At 36.3% G+C, this 12,000-nt stretch overlaps 1 protein-coding gene across 1 annotated transcript; it reads left to right on the top strand.

Moving 5' to 3' along the window:
• The first annotated feature begins 319 nt into the window (after positions 1–319).
• Positions 320–11,794, top strand: LSM8 (LSM8 homolog, U6 small nuclear RNA associated). The gene is made up of 4 exons (XM_023228184.2): positions 320–535; positions 1,927–1,967; positions 4,528–4,655; positions 8,121–11,794. The coding sequence occupies exons 1-4, from the start codon at positions 505–507 to the stop codon at positions 8,209–8,211; spliced, it is 291 nt and encodes a 96-aa protein (XP_023083952.1). The 5' UTR covers positions 320–504; the 3' UTR covers positions 8,212–11,794.
• The last annotated feature ends 206 nt before the right edge of the window (positions 11,795–12,000 follow it).

Raw genomic sequence — 12,000 nt, forward strand, 5'->3', positions numbered from 1 at the left:
AAACTAGGGATTCAACTACCCGCACCTGCATTTCACACAACAGCGCTCGTCTACTCTCCTCCTTCACTCCTAATAAAAAACGCCTTATCCCGTTTCTTCCTGCCTGCTCTACCTCAACATTTTCACTTATTATCTTCCACCACACTGGCTTTTACTCGGATTGGAAACCCACTCTCCCCCAACTATCTGTCTCGTACCCCACCTTCAGGAAGCCTCCTCCTTTTTTCCGCCTCTCGTTCGCTTTTGTCTTACGCGGCTTCCGGAACACGGCCCAGAATTACAGCGAAAACATACTGCGCACGCGCACTCTCTCGTCAGCGCTGTGCTGCTTCTGTTTGGTTGGCTAGTTCGTCCCAATTTCCGAGTCAAAGGGTTGCGGAGCAGCAACTCTCACGATATTTGCTGCGGCCCGCAGACGCTAGACGCTGCCGGGTTCTGGCGCGCCTTTCAGTTCTGCTTGTGGCCGGCACCGCTGTGTTACCCGGAGCTGCCGGTCTGAGCAGCATGACGTCCGCTTTGGAGAACTACATCAACCGTATCCTCAAGCTGGCCGCCGCGGGCGTGAGCCGGGGCCGCGGAGAGGCCGCCGCTCGGGGATCGGTGGGAGGTTGGGAGGCCCGGCCGCGGCGGGATCCTGGGAGCGGGCGAGGAGATGAGGACCCCGGAATGACCCAGAGTTCGCCGGCGGCGCCTAGAGCCTGCCAGCTGCTGCGGGCCCAGGGGTCCTTTCCATTTTGTCTGCAAAAGCCAAATAAAAACCCAGTGTGATTATTCCGAACTTTTCTCTCTTAAAAAAAAAAGTACGCTCTTGATTCTTCCTTACTATTTCCCTAGAGCATAAGTGTTCAAGTTTGTAAATAAGATGAACAATCGTCCTGGCTGCGACAACAGTTTTGCAAATCTGTGTACTTGTTTTATTCACATAATTTGCTCATTAGTTCGAGGATAGCAGAAAGTTTAACGATGGTTCACAGACTGTTTCTGTCCCTTTACCACTTGAAGTCCCTACTTGGTGGAATGAAAAAAATGCTTGCTGTTGTAGTGGATTATAGTGAGGAGCAAGTTAACAACCCCATGGGAAGTCTTAAAATAGACTTTACAAGTGTTACCATTTTAAAGTCTCAGAACTTTAAGTTCAGGTACAAACTGGGTGACAAAAATTAAATACCGAATGCTTTTAATGTTACAGGTATTGTTAGTATCTTGTGACACTGATTATATAGTTTATTTACTTTTGAATTACGGAAGCCTGCCCCAGAAGACAGTTTTTTAACATGCTTGAAAATCGTCCAACATCGATTAATTTAGTACTCATCCAGTTTTCATTTTAGATATAAACAGGCCCAAGAAACGAAATATCCTGCCCGAAATAATAGATTGGCAGCATTCCTAGTAGAAAAGTGTCAAAAATCCAGGATATTTTGAGATAGGATACACCGATCCCATACAGAAAGAGGTTTTCTTTTTCTACTTTTTCCTTTTCTTAGTCATGTAATTATCACAAAACTAAAACAAGCTTTTTAAAATTTTTTTTTCTTTCTTTTTTTGAGTCGAGGGTCTCACTCTATTGCCCAGCCTGGAGTGCAGTGGCTTGATCATGGCTCAATGCAACCTTGAACTCCTGAGCTCAAGGTATCCTCCCGCTTCTGCCTCTGTCTCCTGAGCAGCTGGGACTATAGGTCACCAGGCCAGGGTAGTAGAGATGGGGGGTTCTCACTGTGTTTCCCAAGCTAGTCTCACCTCAAGTGATCCTCCTGCCTTGGCGTCCCAAAATCTTTCAACATTTTTATGTAGTGAACTTAGTGGCTGTGTTGAACACTTTTACCTAATTGTTTTATTTGTTCTAATAATTTAAATCATTACCTTGCCAGAGTCTGTTTTCAATTTACATTCCCTAAGAAGCACTTTCCTTTATTCAGTTATCAGGAACTGTTGCTGTTATTACATCAGATGGGAGAATGATTGTGGTAAGTCTTCGGAATTTTCATTCTCTGCTTTCCTGTAGGTTTATTGGTTGCAAGTTTTATGTGAAACCTCTGATCTCTAATGCCTAGACAGCACATTACACCTGTAGTGCAGTATTATTATAATTTAGCTCTTTATCACTTTGCTGTCAATCCACGTTTTCCTCACTAATAAACGTGGCGTGTTACCTACAAGGCTTCTAGGAGCTAGAATTATAGATTCTGCCCTCAGAGAGCTCCTAGTCTGCAGACCTTCATTAAACTTACTTTTCTTCTTCCATTTTTATTTCCTTCCTCATTCTGCACCACGTGAATCAGAATTTTTTGAAATTTTGCATATGCTTAGTAACTTCTTAATGATTTAGATACTATTAATATCTACATATCAACATTTAAGGCTTGTATACAATCTTAACATTCTTTGTTTTTAGGTTGTGTAACATGTCTTCTGTAGGACACATTATGATGATTGACTTTCTCTGTATACACACATTTATGTAAAATTGGCTTGTTCCTTGAAGTTGTTTCTCCCTTGCTAATTTATGTCATATAACAAAGATAAAACGTTCCTGTGGTGATACTTGTATTTGGAATTTGAACTGAGGAATTCATCTCAAGATTTTTGGATACTTGATTATTTCTTCACTTATGTTTCATACTCCGAATGCTTTCAAAAGAATTTTAAGGCTACTAAACTTTATTTTCTAACCTTACCTAGTTTCTTTAAATACTTTGATCCCTTATTTTTCCATTCTGCAGTTTTGCTTTCGTTTGTTTTCTTTTTAAGCCTTGTGATTTTTTTTTCCCACTGGGTTCTTAGTGACTATTGTTAGTCAAAGTTCTAGCTTTGCCATTTACTAAATTTATATCGTGTGCCAGGTGCATATGTGTTACATTAATTAATGTACATACAACCTTGTGAAGAATAAGTACCCCTGTATTCTAGATTAGGAAACAAGTTCAGAGAAGGTGACTCACTTTCTCAGAGTCACAAGGGTAGCAGGTGACAGAACCAAACTGGGATTTAAATTTGGTTTGACATCAAAGCCAAGGCCAGTTGCCTGGCTTCTTTCTTAAGGAAGCAATCATGGTGTCTTAGGCACCTCACATTGTATTTTTTCAAATGTGGCTAGTTTAACCTATTTTAATCTCAACACTTGAAGAAGCCTATTGCTATTAATAGATGTTTGCATTTTTTTTTTATTTGGTGAAAACCTTAAGTTTAAATTTTCTTATTTTTGTTAACAAGATAGATAATAAACTGGGAAATTATTTTTAATTTTAAAGAAGAAGGAAAGCGATATAAAAAGAGCATCTTAAGTTCTAAAGTCAATAGTTCTGTATTTCTTTGACACATAATTTATTTGATGGGATAGTTAATGGGTAAAATGAAGCCAATAAGTTATGAGTGGGTGTTTATGGTAACAACCATTTGCTAACTAGTTCAATAAATACTCTATATATTGTTTCTCTTCCAAGTTATAGATTTCTTTTTATTTAATTCTCATTTTATATATTTTGACTTTCAGAGGATAAAACAGTTTAAGAGCTTGAGAGATTTAACCATCAAAACCAATGTTAGTTGATATTTCTTCAGAAACTTGAATACCATCTGAGTTACTCTGTTATGCTAGACCCATGTCTTCTTTTATTCAATTCTGAGCTTTCATAAAACTCTCCCTGATTATTTCCTTCAAGTTCTGGTTCTAATTAGTATAGTCACATTTGTATCTACCTTACTGGGAGAGTTCAAAAATACATCCATTTGATACACATTAAACAATATAGTGAGACAGACAGAACACCGGTAACTAGTAAGTACTCATTAGGTGTTATATATAACTACTAAATTTTTAAAATATTTATGGGACTGATTTGAATCTCTGAAAAATGGCAAATTATATTTACTTGTGTATAATAGTATAGAATGTTACGGTTTAGTGATCTGGCTCAGGAGCTAGCCTTTTGTGGTTCATCTCCTGGCTGTGCCACTTACTACCCATATGCCCATAAGACACACCACTCTGTACCTGAGTTTCTTCTTTGAAATGGGGCTAATTATAGTATTAAAGGGTAGAGATGAATTGAGACAATGTGTACGATGTGTTTAGCACACTGCTTAGTGCTGGTATGTAGCATATAGTGATACTATTACATTGCTGTAGTTGGTATGTATGGTTCTTCCTTATTTATGTATATTTGCCCATCAGTTTCCCTTAAATCTCCTTTGTTTTAGTTTATACCTTTAGCTGCTGGTCTTCGTAAGCTTTTATGCTAGTTACTTTTTGGAGATACTCAAATTAGTACATAGTTGTCCTTTCTAACTGCCGTCAACTCTGCATATGAGTGAGGTGTGTGGTGCAGGGCCCCCCACCCCAGCCAAACAACCAAGAGGTAAATAGTGTACCCTCGAATACTGTTGGTTATAAAAAAGGTATTTTATTTGACATTGTATTGTTATTTGTATTGGAATACCTGGCAACTAAAATGATTGTGAGGTTGAATTTACACTTTCAGGTAAACCAGAATATTCCTCTTTTTCTCCTGAATATTTTCTTTACAGGGAACACTGAAAGGTTTTGACCAGACCATTAATTTGATTTTGGATGAAAGCCATGAGCGAGTATTCAGCTCTTCACAGGGGGTAGAGCAAGTGGTACTAGGATTATACATTGTAAGAGGTGACAACGTGTAAGTAAAATATATCTGTTAAAATTATAAATGATACTGCCTTACTTTATGGAGAAGAGGTTTTCCCGAAAATACCCTACTGTATTGTCCATACATAATTAATAGAATCTTGCATTCATTTCTTTCGTAAATACAGCTTTTCTTATATTTGCATAAAGTAAGGCATATCTATACATTTTATGGTTTCAACCAAAGCTTTCTCTTTACAAATTAAACTTTTACCTGAGATTTGCCCATTTTTCTACTAGTTAAGTAGCCTGGGTAGAGTCCAGAAAGGGCCCTGCCTTATATTAAATACTTCATTAGAGAGGCTTCTTAAAATGTTCTTAGAAATAGCCAGAATTTTAGAGGAACATATTTCTAGAGTCCAAGGCCAAAGTTTGAAAAATGGTTTTGAAATCTCTCATTTGAACAATACTAATTCATGCTCAATAACATAGATGTATTTGTAAATAAGTACTTACTTGTTATTCATTTTCTTTTAATTTTTTAGCATCATTGACACACTTAAGATGTCCCTGTGGCCTCAGTTTACTTGGGACAGACAGATATAAAAGTTTAAGAGTAATTGGCCAGGCATGGTGCCTGTAATCTCAGCACTTTGGGAGTCTGAGGCAAGTGGATCAGGTCAGGAGTTCAAGACCAGCCTCGCCAACATGGCAAAACCCTGTCTCTACTAAAAATATAAAAATTAGCCAGGCTTGGTGGCGTGCACCTGTAGTTCCAGCTTCTCGGGAGGCTGAGGTGGGAGAATCACTTGAACCCAGGAGGTGGAGGTTGCAGTGAGCCGAGATCATGCCACCGCACTCCAGCCTGGGTGACAGATTGAGATACCTTCTCAAAAAAAAAAAAAAAATGCCGGCACAGTGGTTCACGCATGTAATCCCAGCACTTTGGGAGGCGGAGGTGGGTGGATCTCTTGAGGTCAGGAGTTCAAGACCATCTTGGCCAACATGGTGAAACCACGTCTTTACTAAAATGTAAAAACTAGGCAGGCATGGTGGCGCAAACCTGTAATCCCAGCTACTTGGGAGGCTGAGTCAAGAGAATTTGCCTGGGAGGTGGAGGTTGCAGTGAGCTAAGATCACAGCCCCGCACTCCAGCCTGGGCAGCAAGAGCAAAACGCCATCTCAAAAAAAAAAAAAAAAAAGAAAGAAAAGTGGCTGATGTGGTTCCAGTGCCATGGCTCACGCCTATAATCCCAGCACTTTGAGAGGCCAAGGTGGGTGGATCACCTGAGCCCAGGAGTTCAAGACCACCCTGGCCAGCATAGTGAAACCCCATCTCTCCTAAAAATACAAAAATTAGCCTGATGTGGTGGTGGATGCCTGTAATCCCAGCTACTTGGGAGGCTGAGGCAGGAGAATTTCTTGAACCTGGTGGTAGATGGAGGTTGGAGTGAGCTGAGGTTGCACCTTTGCACTCCAGCCTGGGCAAAAAGAGTGAAACTCCATCTTGAAAAAAAAAAGAAAAGTGGCTGATGTGACAGAGGAACTGAATTTTAAATTTTATTTAATTGTAATTAATTTTAATAGTTACGTGTGGCCAGTGTTAGAATAGTTATAGAGGCTAGAAGAATGCCAAATCAATTTTCTAGTGAGTACTACAGTGAATCAAAATATAGTTGGAAAGAAGCAAAAGATGCATTAGCAATTTTAAGCTAAGATACATTAAGCTAGATACATTAACACATTCTAGGGGACTAACTATCCCCTCGAATAACTTAAAAAGTGAAGGAATAATTTACTCATTTAAGTTGTTTATGTTAGCATCACCTTTAGATGAATAAATAATTTGATCTGTAATCAAAAATCAAGAGTTTATAAAATATTTTATAGAGATGACTTTTAGGTGGAGTTACAAGGTGAGCTGTAAGTAATGAGAGAGGCAGAGCAGATAGGGCCCAGGTCTCTGGATCAGAACAACACTGTTTATATAGGAGCTGTGCATAATAATTGATTTTAAGGTTTCTCCTACTTAAAACAATTTTTTTTCTTGAACTTCAGTGAAAAAAATGGTGTGCTAGAGCCAGCTTGTACTGGCTCATGAAAGCAGATTGTTATATTTTAAGGAATTTTACAAGGTAGTTAATTGATGTCTTGTTAGTAGCTTGAAATTGGCCGTGGTGGGAGTGTTTGCACAAGGGATATTAATAAATGCTGCAAATCAGGCTCCCGCTTTTTTTCCAGAGAGCTGTTTTTTAAACATTTATCAGCATTTCACTGCTTACCATGGGGATTTTAAATGACACTAAATATTTAAGAGTGGAATTGGGGCCTTTAGTTTATTTTGAGAAAACTTAATTTATTCTGCCAGAGTTTGATATTTTTCATTTATTAGAGGACTCAAGACTTTATATACTTTAAAGCAAAATTGGGCAAATCCCTTATTACTAGTATTCATCTTGAGAATTTGGCCGGGCACAGTGGCTCACACCTATAGTCCCAGCACTTTGGGAGGCCAAGGCTGGCGAATTACTAGAGGTCAGGAGTTGGAGACCTGCCTAGTCAACATGGTGGAACCCTGTCTCTACTAAAAATACAAAACTTAGCTGGGTGTGCATGAGAAACGGTTGAACCTGGAAAGTGGAGGTTTTGGAGTGAGTCAAGATCGTGCCACTGCACTCCAGCCTGTGCGACCAGCAAAACTCTATCTCAAAAAAAGAAAACAAATAAATAAAATTTACTCTCAATAAAACCAAACAAATGTAAACCCAACAAATACTTTTTAAAAATAGTATTTCATAGTCATCTTGTGGTCTGAGTGATAACATTGAATATTTCCAGTTAGAGGGCTATGGGTTGGTTATCTAGCATGGTATTAATGAATTTAAAGTTACAGATACTATGTTAGTGTTGAACAAGAAAACTTTTTTAGCTTTAACCTGAGCCAATCACATCAAAAATGATTTGTTAGATACCAAAGTACTTGGTCCTACTATTATTTTTGTATATGAAGAACTGGCTTTGGATTTAACTGAAAACTTAGGAAAACAATCTAATAGCTATTATCTATATCATTGATTTAATTCATCAGAGTTACTCAAATAATTGATACTTGCTAATTATTTTAGGAGTGATTTTGTGAAATTTATTTTTAATACAGTCCTAGAATTGAATTGAAATAATACGATTTGCAAGTTTGAGAGTTTTTACCATATCTGTCCCTGTGTGGCTGTTTCCTTTAAAGATTCATGATATAATCACTATGTACAATGTGTCCTTTAATACTGGTTCCTGTAATGTGCCTTCAAATTATTTCTTGAGTTTTGTGATTTAAATATGCAGTTCACTGACTCATGCCAATGTTGTTTGCTTTTTACCTCAATTAGTTCTTTTTACTATGCTTTCTTAGTTTTATGTTTTGGAATAATGGTACTCAGTGCTTTGATTTGATTAATAAGATTTTTGAAACACATGTAAATTTATTTCAGAAATGTGATTGTTTTAACTCTGACTTTTTTAGTGCAGTCATTGGAGAAATTGATGAAGAAACAGATTCTGCGCTTGATTTGGGGAATATTCGAGCAGAGCCTTTAAATTCTGTAGCACACTGAGGAAAAACTACATATTTGGACATCTGTAAATCTTTGTACAGAAACTGATTATTCTGAGGATGATATATGGAATTTTTATGAATGTGTAACTGGATTTTGACTCCTTGTTGATTCATTGTAGTATGTAAATTAAAATCTTTCTACATTTTATTGAAAAAACCCTTTTTTTTTTTTTTTTTGCCTAAATATAAGTTTGGTAGCTTGGTTTCTTTTTTTTTTTATTAGTGTGAAAATATACTGGTCATTTTGAAAAATTTTAGCCAAAAGTAGTACTTTTTGATACTTTAGTATTTATGGAAACTAGTGGAAAAGAAATTTGGGTGCTATATAAATCAGGCATTCAAATAACAGTAGTAGTACAGGATATGTGTGTTTTCTTTCCCTGATATTTAGGAAAATCACAGGAGGGTAAATCTTTCCTGGAGTTATCTGAATCATCGGCATTTATCCAATTCCACTGGTGGTGTTTTGCTAGTGCTTCTAAAAGTTGCTCCCTAGCACTTTGACCTGTGGGTAGGTAAAAATGTGTTCGCTTGTGAAAAGCAAAAATGCTGACAAGGTTTTAATAGATTGGCCCAAAATTCCAACTTGAACATTAAGAATGACTAGCAATGGTAGAATTGACAGAGATGATTGGTAAAGTCTCTTGATGCCCAATTGATTAGGTGTGAAAGTAATATGAACACATTAATGTTGAATTTCACAGACAGTATATTATCTGAAAACAATTGATTCCGTGTAGTCTTCAATTTTTAATTTTTAAGAATTGGAGAATTTCTAATATTAATGTTTTTATAAATGTGAGTAAATGTAGTGCTAGCTATTATTGTCAACAATTTTACATGATTCATTATCCATAAACCTGATTTCAGAAGACGTCAACTTAGTTTTTTAAATAATTGATAGAAACAGTGCTGTAAGTAGTGTTCAGATATCCAGGCTAGTCCACAAAATTTCTGATCAACTTATGTATAGGCCAAAGTGTGTATCTTTGTGATGAGAAGAAAATAGAAAAATATTTACATCCTTGTACTTGAAACAAAGTTAAATAGTTTCTTTGTTTTGTTTTTATGAAAGTGCTTAAAAATAGTGGTTGGCAAACTTTTTCTATGAAGATCCAGATGGTAAGTCTTTTAGACTTTGAAGGCCATATGGTCTCTGTTACAGCTACTCACCTTGGTTATTGTGGCATACAAATGACGATAGATAATACATAAATGAATAGTGGCTGTCTTCCAGTAAAACTTCATTTATAAAAATGGAGGTGGGGGCTGGATTGAGCTTGAAGGCATAGTTGCTGACCCTTGGTTTAAACAATACAAGTTCAATAAAAAATGAACAATTTGTATAAATTCTGGAATAAATCCTTATAGAGAGTTTAGAGGTGGGTTTCATTATGTTTTAAAACAGTTTAAACTCCATACTTATTAAACATAATAGCTTTTTGGGGGAGGAAATATCTTCACTCAGATCAGCCTTGTAAGGGGAAAAGCACTATTCCCTAGAATTATTTGGTTAATGTTAAGTGCTGTCTCTGGGAGGATTAGAGAAGTTAGCTAATATTGGCTATTCATAAATGTTTGGCTTTTGTAGTATAATGTTTTATAATCAATTTATTAATAAAATGGAAAGTGGGAAGGCAAACTGGCAAATTTAGGGACTGAATGAAATAGTATATGGCATTTTTAATTGGTAAAGTAATTCCAAAAATTAAATAAGAATATGCATCATTCAATTGCTAAGAAAAATGCATTCTAACGGTACAAATGAAGTCCAGAGTCAGATCTTTTCTCAAAATACTTGGCATATCAACACAAATTACACATAAACAAGTAAATAAAAACCAGTCCTGTCCCTCATGTTAATGAGTTTCTAATGTGATGTACTCTTGGCTCTCTGAAACACGTTATAAAGCTGTATTTTCCTGATTGATGTTGGAAAAAGCATTCCCAAAATGTGAATTATTGTTTTTATGAATAGTTATGGAGAATGTGAATGATAATATGCCAGATGATCTATGTAATTCTTTATTCCTGGATACATGTACATGGTGAACTTTTTATGCTCATGACTGATTAAAATTGGATTTATTTTTGCATGAGAATTGTAAGGGAGCCACAACCATGAGTAGTAACATAATTAATATACAGTGTCAAGATAATGAGACATTTATTCTATAACCAGTTTTTATTTATAAAGAGGCTCAAATCAATTTCAACCTGTAATTACCTTTGTGCTTTGTGACTCGGGCACAATCTAAACCCAGCTTGATGAATCAAAGAGATGTTTCTTGGCAAGATATTTTCATTAAAGTTATTTGGAAAGGGCAACTAACTGCAAAAAGAACTTTTTTTTTTTTTTGACTGACAAGATACTATCTAAAATAATAGTTTAAAATAACATTGCTTTTAGGTCAAAGCACTTTGATAACTTGGCCTCACATGCTGACAGTTTTGGCTTAAATATTACAAATCTTGATCCCAGAAGAACAAGAGAGAAAGTTTTACTAATATTTGCTTAAACATCCTGTTTAACATCCTTCCTAATTTTTAAGCTAATAATGTGAGATATAAGTATGATAAAAACAACTTTTGAATGTTATTTAATGCAAATACAGAATAACGATGTCAACATTTTCCTCAGCCATGTAACCTAAGATTCATCATGTGAATGAGAAAGTAAAGTCCCTTTATAATGGCATGTGAACAGACAGTTTAGTAGCCAGGGTTGTAAAGCAACTCTTAACTGACAATATAGTATATTCTGGGCCTTCATCTTCAAAATTAGTAGGTAGCATTTATTGAGTGCATATCATGTGCCAAGCCTGATGCTGAGTGCTTACAGTGATCATTTTATATATGGGAAAATTGAGGCTCAGCAGGGTCAAGTGCCTTATAAGAGGTAGCACTAGTAAGTAACAGTGCTCAAATTCAACTAGGTCTTTCAGCTCTTCATACAATACTGCCTGTTATCAGAAAGTATAGTCTCAAAATCTGCTATCAAGCATCTATCAGAAGCCTGATGAGAAATATTCAGATCTAACACAGTTCCCAAACCTGCATTGTGGGTCATCTTCATTGTAATTAGCTAAGGTGCTCTAAAAATTTTCTTGGGCCCTACACAACTCGTTGTGGTTCAGCAGCTGTGCAATGGAGGAAAAAGGAATAGTCACTAAACAGCGAAGGAAAGCGTGGTGGAATTATTAAAAGACCTAGCACTTACGTGCTAGGATGAGTGTCTAACCCCACAGAATTGAATTCAAACACAGGATCTTATTCAAGATAAGGATAATGACATCTATCTTTTGGGGTTGTAAAAAGTAACATTAGGCTGCATTTTAAACATTTGGTATGATTTTGAGGACATAACAGTAAACAGCTATTTAATACTATTCCAGGTAGTCAAAGGCCCAATGTATAAAAGTTACAAATACAGGTCTTCTCAGCTTAGCTTTTTAAGTATCTGTCCCACTGACTACCATATCTCTACAAGAGAACAGATGAAGAATTCAGGTTGTGTGGGAAGTATGTATAAGTTTACACCATTTTAACTAATGTACAATAAAATTTGTTTCTATGTCAGCATGTACTCTTGACTCAAGGAGTTTGAAAGTGTAAACTCAAAGGTCTTTCACATGTAAAGAGGAACCTCTCCATTCTGTACTTGTATAGTCATTACCTCATATAGAATTAATTTTATTAAATTAAATTTTACTTATTTTGGGTTTTAAAAAACTTGGGCTGTGAATCTCAGTTTTAAGTCATGGGCAAATTTGATAAAAATTCCTTT

Source organism: Piliocolobus tephrosceles, chromosome 8 (assembly GCF_002776525.5).
Source record: "Piliocolobus tephrosceles isolate RC106 chromosome 8, ASM277652v3, whole genome shotgun sequence".
Taxonomy (NCBI): Eukaryota; Metazoa; Chordata; class Mammalia; order Primates; family Cercopithecidae; genus Piliocolobus; species Piliocolobus tephrosceles.